This window comes from Solea senegalensis, unplaced genomic scaffold, assembly GCF_019176455.1.
Source record: "Solea senegalensis isolate Sse05_10M unplaced genomic scaffold, IFAPA_SoseM_1 scf7180000017085, whole genome shotgun sequence".
Taxonomy (NCBI): domain Eukaryota; kingdom Metazoa; phylum Chordata; class Actinopteri; order Pleuronectiformes; family Soleidae; genus Solea; species Solea senegalensis.
This window is the reverse complement of record NW_025322230.1, coordinates 124062-144810: the sequence shown is the minus strand read 5'-3', so window position 1 is coordinate 144810 and position 20749 is coordinate 124062. Positions and strand designations below refer to the sequence as shown.

At 40.9% G+C, this 20749-nt stretch overlaps 1 protein-coding gene across 1 annotated transcript in view; it reads left to right on the top strand.

Annotated features, from left to right (window-relative positions):
- Window positions 1–20749, top strand: part of jade2 (jade family PHD finger 2) — a 132796-nt gene that overhangs the window by 58531 nt on the left and 53516 nt on the right. The window contains 3 exon segments of the mRNA XM_044018363.1: window positions 16365–16519; window positions 20240–20408; window positions 20410–20449. Coding sequence (XP_043874298.1) covers window positions 16365–16519; window positions 20240–20408; window positions 20410–20449 — 364 coding nt within the window.

Below are 20749 nucleotides of genomic sequence, written 5' to 3'. Positions count from 1 at the left end.
CTACATCGTCTAAAATATCTTCCCTTGCATTTACCACGTGTGGAGAAAACATTTGGTCAGCATGAAGCTTCCGTCGCTCTCCTTTTCTGCTTCCTCTCCTCCACACTTTACCTTATTTTTTTCTCTCACCTCTCTCCAGAGAGACACGACTGTTGGCGCTTATATGCAGACGATACACAGATATCTTAGAGTAGCTTTATGTCAGTTTGTGTGTCAAGCCTGAAGGTTTTCACATGCTGATTATTTCCATGAATGTGCGTTAAAATGCAGGAGATTGTGACTCTGCGTCGCTCTCTCTCCACCGCTCTTGTTTTCCCTCCTCAAATGTGTTGACAATGAACAAGTTTGGGACAGTTTGTTGCGGCTAATTAGTCGTACGCTCCGTATTTTCCCAGAAATCTCAGTGTGAGTCTCAGACACACTCTGACAGCATGACAGAACAACCACATCCCTCTGTCTCTCTCTCCCTCAGCCACCAACTGCTTTGTGTTAATATTCATGACCTGTACATGTTTCACACAACTGAAAACACTTGACTCTCTGCTCCCCGGCAGTTTATTCCAGTGCGGTGTGTTTGTGTGTGTGTTTTCTGCCATAAGCACTGACCTTGTCTGGACCAGTTAGTCCAAAACCTGGTCCTAATGAGGCAGAACTTCCTCTCTGAGGAACTGGAGAGGTTTAGGTCTAAGATTTGAATTGTAGTTTAAGGTTTACGGTTAGCTATCGACTGATTATGCTTAAAGTACGGTGTTTAAAACACCAGGGGAGCAACACTTCTTTATTCTTATTATCTGCTTGTCTGTATGCAGTGCAACACTTGGCTTTGGCACTAAGAATGAGAAGGAGAGATGGGGGGCCGCGGGGGTTAGGAGAGTCTTCCGACTGTTCTTTTGAAATAATAGACAACGGCATTATAAATCACGGGCGAGATTAGATTAGATCTGATTAAATTAGCTTTGATTAAATCAGCTCGACGGGTAAATTGGGTCATCGCCGGAGCAGATCGCAGCCTGCAGCAAAACAATAACAACCAAAAAAATCAAAGCTTAAAAAAAAATGATGCGTGCAAATGGGGAGGTTGTGTGAGCGTAGATTAATGACGGGCGGCTCATGCAGCTCCTGCAGGTTCTGGTTCTCCTCGAGGTTTCGTTGTGGATCCAGGTGTCTTGATGTGCTACAAGAGGTTGAGAAGTGTCTTTGTCCGTTTTCTGTCCTGTTTTTGGACATTGAGACAAAGACTCAAACAAATATGTTTCATACTGTTCAAATTTCAAATTTAACGTGCAAATTCTGGTGTTGGTGTGCAACTGCAGTGTTTTTTTCTAAATAAAACTTTGTTTTTCTTCATTTCAAATTGTTAATACACCATTTCAACATACAGTAAGTAGTAAATAGCTGCCAGATATTGAAAGTTATTCTGGAAAAATGGCCAAAAGCACCCACTCACATGACATTTTCTGACCCTTTCATGGTTAAAATAAGTGAAAAAGATGTTGAGGGTTAAATTCCCCTGTTAAAATCACATAGATCTAATTATGTCAGATTTAAATTACAGACCCTCCGTGTTTTTACCCGTACCTGTCGATGTGTTTTTGATTTATTTGTATAATATGAAAGTAGATTAAGATTCAAAAAGAATGAATTGTTAAAAAGTCAAATCCTGGCTCTCTGTCCTGAGTTCCTGGCGTCGGACACGCACGGACAGATCGGTTCATTAAAGTCTCCCTTTAATGGAGCAGATGTTTCTTTTCTGAAAGGTCGTTATCGACGAGACCAAAGGAACACTGACACTCCCACCGTTAATAGTTCTGAATTAAGCCATGTGATAGTGGAGATGAGTGAGATCTGGTCTCCTCCTCCTGCTCACTTTCAACTTGTAGCCAGAGGTTGTGACCGTGAGTCATTAAATCTTTATTTCAGGGGAACATTTATCACAAATCCTTTGGAACTTGAACATTTTTACTTTTAACTTGATTCCGGTTCAGAGAGCTCTCGAGCTCGCGGACGACGCGCGTTCTGTTCTGAGAAGGTCGCAGGTGTGCGAGTAAGTGTGCGGCTGATGGATTGTGAGGCGGTGAAGAGGTAATGAAAACAGCTCTGGCTGCTCCTGTGTGTGTGTGTGTGTGTTGTGTAGAAAATATAAAAATGTAATCCTACCTATCAAGTCAGGGTAGGAATGGCTTAGTGTGTGTGTGTGTGAGTGTGTGTCGTTACATCTCTGCTGGAGAAAAGTGACTCATCCTTTTCCCACAACAAATGAAAACCCAATTTACACACACACACACACACACACACACACAGATTGTAACTTTCATGACATCATCTAAGGCAGGGGATGGCATGTGAGCAGTGAAATTACCTTTTGTCTCTTTTACTGTTTTTCATCCCTCATGCCTCTCCGGTCTCTCGTCTTCCAAGGGAGCTTTTAAAAACAACTCCCACTCACTTAGTCTGATCCGTCCTCACACTCACACACACACACACATGGACGTGCAATTTGTGATTTGCTCCATGCGTGTAATCAGGGCCCGGGCCCTCAAAAACACGACAGCTTGCTTTTTACATGCGAAATAAATGGATGGATTTCACTTGAAAAAGCCACTGACTGTGTCAGACGTGACGATAATAATGAAGAACAGAGGCTGGGCCAGTGTGCTATCGCCTGTAAACATGTTTTTCCAAAATACCTTTTTATTTCCTCGCCCGGTCTGTTTTTCTGCAGCATTTATTTTTTTTATTACATCTGAACGAGGAGTCCACATTTTAAAAACACCAGGTTATGATGTGCATAAAAGAGAAGCAGAGGGGCAGCTGGAGCTGGTGCACACACATTATTGCTCTCGGGACGACGTTGCGGCTTCATATAGCATGTGACAGTTAAACATGTGTTGTTTGTCGTTGGCCTTTAAAAAAAACAACAACAACAAAAAAAACTGGCGTCCATGCAGCTGCAGAGAATTCTGATCAAAGAGTCCAGACAGAATATCTGAAGAAGCGTCAGTAAGTGATCGCAGGTTAATAAAAATCTACTCTAGTGATGACGTTTCTTGATAATATCTCTGATAAAACACACAACATCTTTCTTATCTCTATGGTTAAAAAGAAAAACTGAATAACAATGTAACACCCCTCATTAGAGCTGAAACAATTACTCGATTAATTGATTATTCATCGATTACAAAATGAACCGTCAACTATTTTGATAATCGATTCATCGGTTTGAAGCTTTTTTCCATAATTAAAACAAGATTTCAGATTTTTTCAGCTTCTTAAATGTTAGAGAGGAGAGATTTGGAAAAACGCCCGTACATAGTTTCCATTTTTTTGTGCTGTTTTTGGACAGTGAGACAAACACTCAAACAAAAGTCACATTTCAAGTTGGTGCGCAACTGCAGTCATCGTTTTTCTTCATTTTAAATTGGTAATACACTGTTTGAACATGCAGTAAATTGTAAATAACTACCTGATATTGAAAGTTATTCTGGAAAACTGGGCAAAAGCACTAACTTTTTATGGTTAAAATAAGTAAAAAAAAGTCCAGAGGGACCCTTTGAGGCTTAGGTGTTAAAGGGTTAAATGTAATAACCCTTTAGAGCTGAAACAATTCCTTGATTATTAATCAATCACTAAATGAATCTTCCACTATTTTGATCATCGATTCATCAGTTTGAAGCTTTTTTCATGATTAAAACAAGATTTCTGATTGTTTCCGCTTCTTAAATGTGAATATTTTCGTCGTTTCTTTGCTCCACATAAACAAAGACATCGTTAAACGTTGAATTATTTTGGTTTATGGACCAAACGATGACTCGATTTATCGTGAAAATAATCGACAGATGAATCGACTGTGAAAATAATCGTGGGTTAGTTGCAGCTCTCGCCCTCTTTACTACTCTTTATTACTTTGTAATTTAGGACCAGGTGTTTCTCCGGAGATGGATGTTGATGGAAATGAATGGTTGCCATGGTTACATTTTTTTTTGAGTCGTACAAGTCTTCTCCAACGTTGCTGTAAAACATTGTGTCGTGTTTTTGGGCATGTGCTCACTCAAACTTGAGATCGGGTCAAAGGTCATGTTCCTCATCACCACCTGTTAGAGGACACATGAACCTATAGACCTTAATAATATTAACATGAACAATAACAATAACAATAATAATAAATCGTTTTAGCGCTATTGACTGAAAGGCATCAGCTGTTAATGTCTCTTTCCTAATCTGTGTGTGTGTGTGTGTGTGTGTGTGTGTGTGTGTTCTGCACTTCCGTGTCTGCCTGTGTTTTTGTGCGTGTGGTTGTCTGTGTTTGTTTTTTTGCCTTTTCATGTGTTTTTTTCTGTGTGAACCACTGTGTGTTTGTCCATCTGTGTGTTTCCTGCCCACGCACACACACACACACACACACACACACGCACACACACACTCAAAGACAGAGAGGGAGAGAGGTTGGTGCTGCTATTCTTCTCAGGCCACTGCATTGACTTCCTTACACAAACTGAAATCCACAACCTCAACCATAACCAGTTAACTAACCTTAACCTTAACCTTAACCTGACAACTCGAATCTTCGTCCTAAACCTCATTAGGATCAGATGTTGACGACGACTGGTCCTGACAAGGTTAGCGTTCATGCCAGACACACACGGCGCCCCCTCCTGTGAATTGGCAGAGTGTTGTGTAATCATTTATATAAAGAGGTATTAGTGTTTCCTCCGAGAAAGGAACATAGGAACATTGTGGCTCGGTTGTGTGACATTCCTCTCTTCCCTCGGGGCAGAACGACCGCGTTAATCTATTGGTTCCCAAAAACTCGATCACATCAAGGAGCTCCAGAGTAAACACTCTTTTCCTCGATGATGTGCCCACTCTGTGACATTTTGTTCCAGGAATCTTTGTGTGTTGGTGATTTAATTAGGAACTTCACTGCTCGTTATTCATGCACACTTGTAATGACATTAAAGCAAAGTAAGGTTTTTTTAAGTGCTCGGAGCTCTCTTAAAGGAGCGGCGTCGCGTGTCTTTCACACACCTGTTTGTCCACAAGTCACTGGAAAATGATGATTTTTGTCTTCTTTTTCTCTTGTTCTAATCGTCGTCTTTATATCACATCTGTCACTTCAGTGACTGATGAGTGAATGAGGGCATTTTGTATGAAAACAAACCGAGAGGTGGCACCGTTCAGGTGGTATAATACATTTAAAAATGTTCATCCTATTAGTTATGAATCCAGACCCTGAGAATCAGTAAAACGGCTTTACCTTTTTTATTCTAATGCGTTTCATTCATAATGTGATTAATCACAGCTTTCACTGAATGTATTAAAAGTTAAATGAATAGATTTGATAACCCTGATTTAACTCCGAGCAAGTATTGCAGACGGCACATATTTGGCGACACGAGTGCACTTTGCATTACCATAATTACGCGGTTTGTGCAGAAACATTCCAAACAGTTTCTGAAAGCTGAGAAGTTTTTTACGACAAAGGAAACGTGTGGTTTTTACAGTGATTTCACTCGCGCTGTCGCAGGAAGACGGCGAATCTTTGTCACCAGAGAGGACAGAGCTGGAAAAAACGTCTGTGCAAACAGTCATTTCCAATTGTTTTGCCCTGTTTTTTTAACATTGAGTCAAAAAGTCAATCAGATGTTATTTTAAATGTGTTTCATTCTGTTCATATTTGTAATTTTACACGCAAAATCTGGTGTTCGTGTACAACTGCAGTACACTATTTTAACATGCAGTAACTTGTCAATTACTGCCAGATATTAATATTCAGTTATTCTGGAAAACTGGGCAAAAGCGGACGCACATTTTGAGGCTCAGGTGTTAAAGCAGGGGTGTCCAACTCACTTTAGCTCAGGGGCCAAATATGGAGCCGGACCAATAAAATAATAACATAATAACCTGTAAACAACATTCAATGAGGTATATTTTTTTTTACAAAACACAACATTTCTTAAGAAGAATAAGTGCAATTGCAACAATAGTATGCCTAAATATAAGTATATACAGTAGTATAGTGTATATATAGTATATAAGTATGTGCATTACAACCTACAGATCAAAGGCACAAACATTTAGTCAAAGGTATAGTATTTTCCATTATGATAAGATTCCCCCTGCGGGCCGGATTGGACTCTCTGGTGGGCCGATTCTGGCCCCACGGGCCGTACATTTGACACTTCTTTAACAGTTAACGGGTTAAGTGAATGGAAAAAAAAGGGCAGAAATAAAGTCCACTTTATATCCTGTGTCTGTGAGTCTTCTGCCCCTTGCACTGTCGTAGTCTCTCGCTCTGCTGTGCTTATGGCTCCGAACTAACTGAGTGGAAAATATGAATGAAAACACCCCACCGGCAGCCCCCCCCCCCCTCGTTGGCCCAATTCCTGCTTCAGGCACAAACACACTGCCCATCTCCCCCAAATGTCTTGTTCTCATGTTATTACACTCCTCATCTCAAAGTTTAACAATGTTTCTGAGGATTGGACTGAAAGGAAGAGGCGGTGGGGTGGGGGGTGGAAGGGGGTGTCTTTTTTTCCTAGAGGGGAGGAGGGGGCTGGCAAACAGGGTGACACAGTGTGAGTGGTGTGTGTATCCGTGTGTACCCAAGTACGTTTGCGTCAACAGCCGTTAATGAGTGTGTTGTTGTGTGTTTGCGTTTCTCAAGAACTTGGGATTTGTGTGTATGTGTGTGTGTGTGTGTGTGTGTGAGAGTGAAGTAGCCTGCAGTGCTATAGAGTAGTGGTGTTAATAAGTCTGAGTCATATCCTTGACAACGGGTAGACTGTACTGGCATCTGAACCACAGCGCAAAACTGCAGTGACTTCCTGTCCTCAGAGAGTGTCTGAAAAACAACTCCACTTAACTCCATGAGTTATGGGGAGAAGGCATTCAGTTCTCTTCAAGTCTAACTTCATCGACTCTGAACTTAAATTCTCTTCAGACAGAAACCATCTCTCACTGTCTGGAAATATGTGCACCCACATTGTTGTTTTTTTTTTGCAAGAATCCCAGGCTGCACCGTTTGAAAATAAAGGGGCTTTTTACTTTCTCTTGTCTCAGAGAGTCATTTTCCACTCCGCTTAAAAGTCAGGTGTGCTTGCATTTACTGGAAGCCCTCTGGTAAATAACCATCATCATCATCATCTCCATCATCATTGCCTGTGTGCTTAAGCAACAGAATCTAAGAGTTTTGTGCACCTGCTCCCTCCAGACTTCAGAAAACAGCACACAAAAACACCAACAACGCAAATAAAAACGTGTCGTTTTGTGACCTTTTAAAGGTCCAGTGTTTAAGTTTCCAGTTATTTCCATTTTAGCTTAAATGGAATATAAAATAGTTATACTGATGTTTTTGAGACTAGGGGGCGGATCACAAGGTACGCCACGATACAGCGATTGTAGGAGCCGTATGTTCATTTGTGTTTTCTGGGTTTATTCCTCCTGAACACCAGGGGGCGTCATGGTAAAGGTTTGAAGCAGAGGACAAGATGAGGTCAAATAACCATTCCATTGTCCATTTCCATGTGTCTTCCCTGATTTTGTCTTCAGTAGAACAACACAGACAGTCCTGTGGTCACATGTGTCCTAGCCAATAATTTGCTGTACTCAACTTTTTACGAGCTATACTATATATTTTATATACTATTAAAACTAAAACTTAAAGCTAAAAGAGTTTAAGCCAAATACAGTAAACACGGCCCTCTGGTTCCGGCACTGTGTTTTCAAAGTCCACATTTACTGGCGAGGTAGCAGATGATCTCGCGGGCCGAATACAATTGCATGGCGGGCCGTATTTGGCCTGCGGGCCTTGAGTTTGACACCTGTGGTGTAAAGACTTTGTGTGGAAGTGTAAATTCCGTCCAAAGTATAAGAACGTTTCGGTATCAGTTACGCGTCTGAACAAACTACCAATTAGCAATCGGTAGCGGCTGAAAAGCGGCTCAGCCACTGCAGCGATATGTCGCGATATCTACGTGTAACTGAAGGAAACAAAACGTCTGTGAAAAGTTAAGTTATTTATTCACAACATACTGTAGAGAACAAAGTGCAGAAAGTTACTTGAACGTGGACGGAGCATCTCTTAACGTAGCTTTTCTCCACCGATATCCCTCGCTGTAAACTCCCAAGTTTCCCCTCATTCATGCGAGCAGCGCCACCGCGAGGAGACAGGAAGTAGCGACGCCCGGCGAGTGAAACTGGCAGGGACTGTTTACTTTGGAGCGCCTTCATTTATGAATTAAAATAGCGATTCCTTTCACGAGGAAGGAGGATCACCGTCTTTGATGGACAAAGTAAACGTCGTCGGCGTTTTAATAATAACTGAAAGGTTACATAAGTTCTCCTGCAGGCTTGGAAGGGAGAGTTGAGAGATAATCTGCTGCAAAACTTTATTTTTAACACGGCAAACGGGAGTCGGTTTCCAAAACGAGCAAAGATACTTGTGTCACGTCTGGCACCAACTGTACGACAGAGCTTCGTGTTTTTAACTTGACACGTTGCCGTCGGCTGCGAGACGTTTTGTGCTTTCTTTTAAAGTTTTAAATTCGTATGTTACTGTTGGACAAAGTCCAAGGTTTATTTATCCCACCTCCCGTCCTCCCCCAGCTCCCGTATGATGGATGGAAGCAAAAATAGATACTGGATTTCAATCCACTTTGTCTTGACAGTGACGAGTGGTTTGATAGTTCTGGTCGTGATGAAGAGGCTCTTTAAATTATGCACAGAAATGAGAGCGAGCGAGAGAGGGAGAGACGGAAGGACAGGAGCGCTTGTAGTGAAGTCACATTTTTCATTCACTTACTTTAAATGGAAATCATCTGGACTCTCATTTTTGAAATATTCTCTCCATATTTGGTGCTCGGCGCTCGTTACGGCACCGTTTCTACTCCGTACCTTCCAGAGTTCATCTGTCAGTCAAGCGGCGGCGGCGGCGGCGGCGGCGGCGGTGAACGTCTTCTTCCTTTGGTTTTATCTCTGTTGAAAAACGTTTGGGAAACTTAGTCCGAAAAAGACAATCTTTCTGTTGCTGTTTCTTAGTGTTTTATCATGTATTATACTTAGTGTGTGTGTGTGTGGAGTCAAAAGGAAGTCATGGGTTTAAATTCATGCAAAAATATACAGTGAGATAATGAAAGATGATTATTTTGTTAGAGTGAAGACTGCTTTACATGATCTGTGTGTGTGTGTGTGTGTGTGTGTGTGTGTCTTCCTGATTGCTGTAAAGGCAACACAGGGGTGAGTCATCTCTGAAAAGGTCACTGTGCAAATGATGTTTGTGTGTTTGGGGAGATGATTGATTTCGTTGACATGAATATGACATGAAGATGACTCACTCTCCCCGACTATCACTCCTCAACTCTCTGTGTGTGTGTGTGTGTGTGTGTGTGTGTATGTGTGTTTGAGATACAGTTACATGATGATTTATTCCAGATTTAACAGAGATGACTCCCTATGTTATGGGGTGGGTTTTTTTGGGGTGTGTGCGTATTTTGCATATAAATGTGACATGAGGAAGATTGACTCACTTCTCCAGAGCAGCACCAGTCTCAATGCGTGCGAGTTTTAGGTCGAACGAGCCGCCAACGCTGCTGTTAAATCACATATTTCATGTCATTACAACGCACTTCCATATAAAGCCGGCAAAGTTGGTGTTTTTTTTTGAGGTAGAAGATGGATGAAGGTTGGTCTGTACATATCTGTTTATGAGGTAAACATGCAGTAACCATGGAAACAGCTGCATTGGGTCCAGGTTGGGTTCATACAACAACAACAACAAAAAAAAAAAAACAGAATACCTATCCTGTGCCTGAGTCCTAAACTGTTTTCATCTTGATTTTGCACACAATCATACAGAGAAGGACATTTTTAGTTTAGCATCATTGAATGTGAGTGACACACACTCTGGAGTGAGTAACCCTGTGTGCTCTGTTGGCTGCCGGCCCGGTTATCCCTCTCCAGTGTGCACACTGATACAGGAGCATTTCTTAGAGTAGGGGGACTTTGTTTGGGTCGTCTGAGGATAAGGGGGCTGTTAGCTCAATCTGTCACACACACACACACACACACACACTGGGTCTAGTGTGAAAACAAGGGGAAGAAAGGAGGGATTACAGGAAAGAAAGGGAAGGGATGAGAGAGTTTTCTCAGCCATACTGTGACAGTGAGTTATTTCAAGAATGAGAGATTATTTCAAACACACACACACACAGACCACAGTATGTACACACAGTGAAGGGATTGTTTGCACCTCACAATTTAATCTCGTATTCAAAGTAGTTTCCTTATCTTTAAGGGTGTTTTTTGTACATTGCATTGTTTCTTCTGGGGTTTAATTTATTCTTTAGACCTCGAGAGTCAAAGAAAGCGTCTTCCTCTGCGTCATTGTTATTAAACTGAGAATTGGCGCTGCTGTGCATTTTCCAGCATTGATGTAACACAAATTCACAGATATTGGACTGAATTTGAGCAGAAGAGAAAACTCGTTCTCCCTCATCTCCTTTAGCTGCTCTTCCATATTTCCTCTCTTCTCTCCAGATTTTTGTTTATTTATCGTTTTCCTCTCGTAGTCTTTTCTTTCTTTTACGTGCAATGATGTTAATGCTGCAGGATCTCCCTCAGCAAACAGCTGTGATAAAGTTTTTAACTCATTGTTTGACAGAGTTCCGTGCTTCCTTCAGGGTAAATGTGCAACTGCAGACATGCACGCACGCACACACACACACACACACACATCCTTTCCACGCCACAACTTCAAGTTTCTCAGACGTCGAGACCAAGACCACAGTGTATCGAGACCGAGACAAGACCAAGACTTTGAGGGGTCGAGACCGAGACAAGACCAAGACCGAGGCAGTAAAAGTTGGACGCGGTCCCAGCCGTCTCCGTTAGTGTCGCTTTGCACTGTGTTTTCTTTTGCAGGTATTTATGCACAGAGAGTCTTTGTGGTTCAGGTAACCAAATTTTTTATTATAGATGAGTTTGCTGTCTTCTTCTCACGGCCTCTTCTCCTGTCACTCACATGCACTTTTGTGGGGGGCGTGTGAAAGGGGGCGGGAGAGTGACAGCCGTAAACGGTGACAAACTTTTCAAATGATAAATGAGTCAAGTTATTGGTCGTACCCGAAGAAATACGATTTACGCAAAATCACAGTAATGATATTAACAAGTTAATCCAAAAATGCACAGGCAATTTATTGATATCCCCACACTGGTGGTCTTGACCAGACTTGAAATAAAATCTCGAGTCCGCTTTGTCCGAGACTGAGACAAGACCGAGTAAAAATGCAGTCGATTCCAAGACCTTCAAAAAGTGGTCTCAAGACCAAGACCGATCTCGAGTACTACAACACTAGTGGAAACCCTGTAGAATGTACAGAATCTATTAATCCTCCATATCTGGCTGGTAGAGCTGTAATCAACCAAAGACAAGATTTACAAAAATATACTGTGTCAACGAGTGATAACGGCACGTCGTCAGCGTCAAGAATGAAACTCGCAGAAAATGATTTGCATCAGTTATTTGATCCAGGTGTCTCTTTCACTCACTCACACACACACAGGCCGATAAATCACTCTCGTATAACAGACGTTTCAGTGGAGATATACTTTACTGTCCACACTCGCCTGCTCCCCAGAGGCAAATCCAGCGGAGTAAACCGAAGACACTTCTGCTTAGGGAGAGCTGGAGTCAGGGGGGTTGGGGTGGGGGGGTATTTTAAGAATCGCAGCCCCCACAGTCAGTGTGTTGTTCTTCCTCATAAATATTTTACAGGATGCACCAAGTATGATCAAAGCGAACTCAGCTGTTGCATTGTTATGAATCTGAGGCGGGAACATACTCCCTCTGCCCCGCTTCTCATTAGGAATCCTCCATTGTTTCTTTGGTATTATGATTTTTATTTAAATCAAAATGAAATACAGTGAATGTCTGTGGATTTGTCGTAAACCCACACATACACACACACACACACACACACACAGATCTTAAAGTCGTAACTGTCTTTGTCTCCGTCTCTGTCGTCGCGACAACGGCTGAGGAACCTTTCGCAAATCGCCTTTGTTTACCTACGTTACGTAAGATCAGTTCAACACAGGGTTTGATTGTGTTTTTCCTTTCAGTGTGTGTGTGTGTGTGTGTGTGTGCGCGCGCGACACACGATACTGACCATACTGGGGAGAACACACTGTACTCTGACCACCGCTGACTCACATCCTGTTCTACGGCATGACTCGACATAATTATGACATTATTTACATTATTAGTCTCCTTTACCTCTGAAGCTACAGGCGGAATTCAGAATTTGGAAAAATGGAAAATGATGGAGCGACAACGCTGAGAAACGTGAATGACAGAGCTCGTCACGTGACGATATTAAAAGTTGTTGTGATTGTTCTGTCATTTCTGAACTCGTATCAGTGATACAGACCATAATTTCAGCTCAAGGACCAAACCTTTTTGCTCTTGGTTTATAGAAGCTATTTTTTTGAAAGTTTTGGACAGGTTCCGTTATTGAATTGTCAAAAATGTTTATACTTTAGGTCTGCTGGTTTTTCTTCCTGTTTTCCTTCATTTCTTTCCACTCATGTGTGAGTGTGTGTTTCCTCCAGTCACAACCAGGAGCAAACAAACACAAATAAACCACTTATGTAATGTTTTAACTAGAATTAACTCATTTAAGAATACTGTGACGTCCAACAGCACTGTTGTTTTCTCTCCTCTCGCCATATTTACATGTCATTATTAATAACTTGGCAACTGTTTTGTCTCAGCATTTAGCTATTTATTTTATATTATAAGATATATATCTTATAATAATGGGAGAGTATTAGGGCCACATGTTTATAAAAGTCAAATAAAACAGCGTGAATTCTGTGATGAAAGTCATAATTCTGACTCTTTTTTTTTTTTTACAGAATTCTGAGATTGAAGAAACAGAATTCTGAGATTGAAGATACAGTTAGAATTCTGAGATTAAAGAAAAAATCAGAATTCTGAGATTGAAGAAAAAGTTAGAATTCCGAGATTGAAGAAAAAGTTAGAATTCCGAGATTGAAGAAAAAGTTAGAATTCTGAGATTGAAGAAAAAGTTAGAATTCTGAGATTAAAGAAAAATCAGAATATGAGATTAAAGAAAAAATCAGAATATGAGATTAAAGAAAAAAAATCAGAATTCTGAGATTAAAGAAAAAATCAGAATTCTGAGATTAAAGAAAAAGTTAGAATTCTGAGGCTGAAGAAAAAGAAAAAAATGTTCTAAAGAGTGTTTACATTTTTGGTCAAATATAAGAACGCATTTAAAGAAGCCACTGCTGGATGCGTTAAATTAACATTTTTAAATCCATTTTTTCTTCCTGTAACAGACAAGCGAACATTTATTGTTGTGGTTTTTTATCGTCTTTAATGAGATTTGTCGACAAAAACAACGTTGGAATATCACCGGCCTCGTCCTTATGTAATACAATAACAACATCCATTAATGTAATTAGAGTCTTAAGTTGCTTTAACGTTACATAACAGATATGGACAGCCTAGTGTCTCCAGTGTGTGTGTGTGTGTGTGTGTCTTTGTCTCTCTAATTCCTCCTCATCCACTTGACTGGACAGGCCTGTTTGTCCAGTATCAGATATCAGCCTGATACCAGCTCCATATCAGTTTCAGCTTTCTGCTCCGTCGTTGCCACAGAGTTATTATAGAATTTAAAAAAATGAATTAATGATTGAACGTCTGTGTGACCATTGATGTCTGCCGTGAACTGATCAGCTCTGTGGCTTTCATTAGACAAACCAACGCAGAATCAGCAGCACGATTATTTGATCGAGTAATCGAGGGAATCCTGGGTTTTCAGGACATTTGCACCGAGGACACTCACACACGGATGTGTGATCGTGTGCAGGATAAATGTCTTATCTGCAGGTTTTTCCTTCACAAACTACTGAGAAGGCACAACGAGATGCTAAAAAACAAAAAGTGGAAGAAGAGAGATTTGATGAGGATGCAACTGAACAGACAGAAGGGAGGGGAGTTTGTTTCCAAATCATGACGCACTTATTTTTGAGATTCACTCCTGAGTTTAATTCTGCAGGACAAAGTGGAGAAACTGTTCTGCTCCTGATACGTTTGATTTTTATAGCCTTGCATTGCACAGGCACACACAGAGGGGGTAGTAATATTTTACTCAAGTAAAAGTACCACTGTTTTGATAACATTTTACTTAAGTAAAATTTACTCATATTAAAGTAAAAGAAAGTAGCTTTTTCAAAATGTACTAAGGTTCTTTCTTAGGTCGTGCCAAAAGGACAAGGGAACACAAATCTCAAATGAATTGTTTTTAATTAAAGGCAAAACTTTACAAAATAATAATAATAATAATAACAACCTTGTTGCTCGAACCCTAATTAAAGTGCTGACAAAATAAAATATGTAAACACATTTTTTACACAATAATTAGTGGTTTATATCTAATGTAACTAAAGTGACTCAGTTCCCATATTATTGGGTCCATTGTGTATGCAGTCTTGTTTTTGTCATTTTCATTTCATACGTAAATTGTCACGTTTACTGAGTTCAATTGTGGCAGCTGTTGTGACGATGATGATGATGATGGGGAATAAAATGATAATATTGAGGATGATGATCACACGGCTCCTTGACGTGCAGGCAGTGACATAAGACAATGACGATGATGATGATGATGATGATTATCAGGGAGCGATATGATAATGAGGCACTGGAAAGGTGAAGGAGTTGGAGAGTTAAAGGTTGTCGTGTTTTGTTGTTGTAATAGCTGACACACTTCACCTTTTCACACAAAGGTCACCACAATGCCAGGCACATGTGTGAATAATAGGTTTATCTGTGTGTGTGTGTGTTATTATTATTATTCTGCCAAACATGAAGCAGTTATGGAAAGATGTGATTTTATTCTGATTACTCAGGAGCGGCGTCTCCCACCATGAAGTGTGCTGCTGCTGCTGCTGCTGCTGCTGCTGCTGCTGTACATGTGTCTATCAGCTCCTTCATGTGGGCCAAAATGTGTATGAATGAGTAATCGGACTATGGATCCCACTATTCAGGTCTGTTAGTCCGATTAAGACGAGCTCGATTTTAGTCAGACTAACGTGTTTACGCGACATTGAGAAAACTGAATTATTGTCTTATTCCGACTAAAATCGGACTTTTAACATGCATGTAAACGCATGTGGAGTAATCGTACTATGAATCACATGTATGAGTGAGTGAGTGAGTGAGTGAGTGAGTGAGTGAGTGAGTGCACAAACGCGTTCCAGTCTTTATTGGCTCCCGACGGGTCGAGCACAGATCCTGACCCCGTTTCTTGCCGTTGTTGATAGAGAGACATTCAGGCCCCCGAGGCTCCAGAGAGCACACACTGCCTGAAGGAACTTCCTGCTGCCACTGCTGGCTACAAACACTTGATCTGTCATTGTTTGCCGCCTTTTCCTTTTTGTTTTTTATTTTTTCGGCATCCGTCAAAGACTGGTTCAGTCTTTCTGAAGCGTGAGGTCAGGACCTGAGTGTAAGTGAGAAGCCCCCTGACATCAGAGGAGCCCTGTCAGTAATTCCTATTGTCATGAGCAGTACATGTAAAATTAACTCGGCGGTGTCTTCGAGCACCTGTGGAGGATTATTGAGGAACTCGGACTGACTGTATATGAAACTGGTGAATATTATTAGTCACATTGAAAAAAGCCACTTAATTCACAGTTTACATTTTAATCTACAGTGCACAAATAATGTTTATGTTCATGTTGTGCAAGAAAGCGTACAAGGGACAACTTTTCAAATGTTTTTTATTTAGATTGCAGTCAAATTGAGTTTCCTATCATACGTTAATCCTATCATAGATTAACATTAGGGCCACTTCAGTCAAGAAATACAGTTCTTTTTAATAATTTTCAGAGTAAATGTGTTATTTGATCATCAGACAGTGGATCTTAGATACACGTCTCATTCCCACACCAACGGAGAGAAGTTGGGATTGAAAAAGATGAATAAAATTGACAAAAAGTTGACGTGAAAGTCACTTCCTTCAAAGAAAGGAAAAGCCTCACACTGCTCTTTTCTGAGTTTCTGTCAAGTTTTATGAGTAAAAGATCAAATCAAACAAACACAGCAGCATCATAATGAATTTAAGTTCATTCCTCATTTGACCAACTGAGTTGTACATTCAGGACAAAGTTTGAAAGTTATGAAATGTTATCTATCCGTCAGCGTGTCAAGAAAAGTGTATGATAATGAAGCGACTGTAGAGCAAAAGTAATCGTGTTAAAAAACATTCAGTGTACAAACTGTGTTGATTTACTGCTGCATGATGAACTTCCTGTCTGCTCCTCTGTGTCTGATGCAGGCTGCTGCCGGAGTCGACGCGCGGGCTGCCCGACGACGGACGCGAGACTAACGGCGGACCTCGGACTCCGCCCGCTCGTGTCTACAGCTGCTATGACCTGGACGACCTGGATGTGGCGTGGCTGGAGATGGCCAACCAAGAGTTCAGACAGATGGGTGAGTGCAAACTGATAACACACATGTTATTGTGTGTTATTGTGTGTTATTATTGCTGTGATTGACATACTTGAGCCACACGTGTGCAAACATTTACTCTGAGCTTTGTGGAAATCATATACAGTGTGCCTTACATGTTTGTTTTTGTGTTGAACAGTCCACAATGTTGTGTTTTAGGGACCTCAGTCGGTACATTTACATGCACAGTTTAATCAAGCTAAGGTCGTAGTCTGACTAAGACGGGCAATGGGACAACTTGTCGACTCCGAGTACACATGCAGAGGAGAAAATGGATTTATTAGTAGGGTACGTCTGACTCCTGTTGACCTTTACGTCACAGAAAACCAAACGTCAAGATGGACAGTGGGATGGATCGTGCCGTGGTTGTGTTCGTACGTGCTGTACGTGTTAATCGGGACACAAATTAGATCCAGGCGCCGCCATTGCAGTTTTTACGTCGTCTCCAATCCGACACTAGTCCTACTCCAGTCCGACTAAGGAGTAATCAGACTATGAATCACATTATCCAGGTCTATTAGTCCGACTAAGACTAGCTCTATTTTAGTTTACATGACTTTAAGAAAATCAACTTATTGTCTTAGTCTGACTAAAATGGGACTTGTAACATGCATGTACGCGCACTGACTGATGATAAAAAGACATGACGTACTGACAAACTGCTCTCGATTATCTCCAGTCCTTTCATAACAAAAGCTCCCGGAAAAATGAGAGGGACACAATTCTCTTTGACATTATTTTATAACTGTTGTATAAATGTTCTTTTGGCTTGTGTGTGTGTGTGTGTGTCCATGTCAAATCTCTATTTGGTGCGCATCACCAATTTTCAGCCTTTTTTCGCAGTGCATTTTTATTACAGCTTAATTTGAATATTGCACGCATGAACTTTTGAGCTTAAACGCGTTCAATATTTGGTACTGTGAGACTGCACGTCCTCTTTCCGTGTCTCCCCCCCGTCCTTGCATGTGCATTGTCGCCTTCATCTCCTCCGCTCTTGCTGTTGTGTCACTTTTCCTCTGATTTTGCCATGGTGACAACAACTGCACAACCCCGGCCATCTCTCTCTCTCCATCCCCATCTCCATTATTTTATTCAATATCTGATTGGCTCCTCTCAGATAAAGCATAGTAATTGAGTTTATAAATCTCCCGCTGGGGTTTCAGCCCTTATTTTCTGGGACACATTATCCTTAAATCACACACAACATACACACACACACACACAAACAGATGGCTGACTCAGTTTGCTGAGTGAGGCTGTAGGGCTCTGGACTGACGACTTTCATATTTGAAGATGATTTAGTGTCTGCATTATTTGCTCTGAGACACTCAGGGTTCACGCTGGACGTGCTGTAACTTTAATTCATGTGCAGTATATCATCATATTGTCAGCTACGACGCCACTAATCTTCCGTCTTCTCTGCTCTTTCAAAATCAACTTCCAATTTGTTCTCCGCGTCAGCGGCAGGTGTTGACTTTGTTATCAAAGTTGATTCATTTCTAAAATGAGTGTGAGTGTGGACTGTGTGTATATTACTGGAGGACATCACACTGTTTGGATGACATCTTCATTATCTGCTGGCACTTTTTTCTCTTACATCTTCCTACGTGTACGTTGTACATGTTGTACGCATGTTTTTCACTGTGCAGCTTTAACAACACGTTATACAGCTATGGGTTATTACTGTGTTTCCTCGTCTTGAAAACGTTCTGCCATACTGCCCCTGCACTGCCACCTACTGTCTGGGTACAAAATTAATTTTGCTGATGTGTGTAGACCAAAATTTATCTCCACTTTGCACAAGAAGCGCTTCGGAGGAATCTAATGCCGGTCTAATTTCTGTGTATCAACGTGACGCTGCAGCTCAGGTTCCTCAACAACCGTATTAAGATAATAAGACAATGTAGAATCACTTGACTTACTTTATATATATATAAATAACAGACACAGAGGCCTTTCGACTCCACTGAGGACTGAATCCTCCAAATAAATCTATCAATAATCAGAAGCGGAACATTCATGATAGGTGCACAGAGGCATTAGTTAGTTAATGTGACAGAAAAATGCACAAACTGTGTCTTAAATGATCACCTTAGACTTATGTTATAGAGTATACAGTATTATAAGTAACATCATCTGCAATGCCTTTATTCTGAACACATACCTATAGAGCTGAAACAATTACTCTAATAATCCATTACTGAATTAATCGACAACTATTTTGATCATCGATCATCATCGATTTTCTTGAAATCATTAAATCATTAAAAGTGAATCATTTTGGTTTGTGAACAAAACGAGACATTCGAGAACATCTTCATTTCCGGGTTTGACAAACACTAGATCAGCATTTTTTTTTTACACTTTCTGAACAAACAATTACTCGAATAATTGTGAAAATAATCGACTAATCGTTAGCTGCAGCTTTACATACCTATATAAGCATTAAGTTCAGACAAATATTTCTGTATAAACACTGTTGTATGTAACAAGATAATAATACTAACAATAATATTCATATTCATATTTTTCATTTCTCTACCACCAACCAGACCATTTGCTCCTTTTATCTTTTGTGAGTGCCAAAAAAACAAAACTTTGAGTATTAATCAGCCTTAGAGCAAGGCATTACTGTGAGATGCACTGATGCTCATGCAGACACACACACACACACACACGCTGGCACAGTGGAATGAGCTGCGGTCAAAAAGAGCACAGCAGCAAAATTTGGACGGCAAATGGACTTTAAGTGATGAAGGAGGACGTTAAGCGATCCTCTGCCGTCCTCTGTTTGAATAGAGTCGACGGTAAGTCCTCTCACTCCCACGTCCTGCAGCCGTATTTTTTTAGCACATTTTTAATCTGACCACGATTTGAAATTAGTGACCCTGTGAGGTGTAAATACCACTGTGTGCATTTTCAATACAAGTCTGTGTACCTTAAGTCTCTTGAATGTGCCAAATTGGCTCACTTGTTCACACCTTTCGGCTCGCAGCGTCTATTTACTCGTCACCTTGCTGATGAGTGTTGCCTCTGTCACTTCGCTCGTACTTTTAATTGCTTTGCACAGGTGCTTTCTCTAAATATACATCTCCTCTCCCGGAGGCAACGGCCTCAACCTCTGCTTTCGATGTGCTTTCAATGTTTTCAACAAATGTCGTGTATTAACCCTTCGATCACAGAGCATTTTGGCTGCTTTAAACTTTTTAACCGTACAGTATATACCATGAGAGGCCATGAGAATATGCAATATACATTATATTATATTATATCATGTTATATTATATCCTTTTTTTCAGCACAACATAGACAATCTGATACATTTTGACCAATTTTATAAACACACCTGAGCAAAAGGTACTCACAATGTTTAAAATCGGATTGAACGTGTGATATTTGGGAACATGTCACAGTTCAAAGTTCGCTTGGCTCGTAGTTTTATGAACATAAATGAATTATCACTACTTTATGCCACTATTAAAAAAAAAATATCTAAAATTAATCATAATTTTGACTCAACAACACATAAAAACAGGAAAAACGCTTTTTCTAAAGCCTGGATGTCCATATAAGGAGTTGTATATTATTGCCACAGCAGTTTACTAAGGGTGCACCAAAAACACTCCTTTCTCCTCAAATCATTGGGAAAAACATTGCATGTGTGGCTTCAGTCCTTAAACCATCCTTTCTGTATGTCTACAGCCTTACCGGAGCTGGACGAGCTGATGATGGAGTGCGTCCTGGTCGCGCTGGAGAGCGTGTGCGAGGAGAAGATGCAGCAGGCCATCGAGACGGAGGAAGGCCTGGGCATCGAGTACGACGAGGACGTGGTGTGCGACGTCTGCCGCTCGCCGGAGGGGGAGGACGGCAACGATGGTGTTCTGCGACAAGTGCAACGTCTGCGTTCATCAGGTCAGGAATGAAGAGGCAGATTTGTCTCGCTGCTTTTATCCAAATAAATAAATAAATCCTGGCAAGAATGAACACTATTAAAACTAAATGAATGAACATATGGATCGATAATGTGCAGTATGACATGTTTTACGTATCGAGGTCATTTCAAATGGAATAACTGAATGTGAAAGACTTTAAAATCAAGGTCGTCAGGTCTCTCGCTCTCTCTCTGCATCACATACAGTAGCACATTAGCAATATCACAAAAACACAGCCTGCGACAGCCTCAGGCTTCAGGGGATCTGTTGTGTTTGTGCG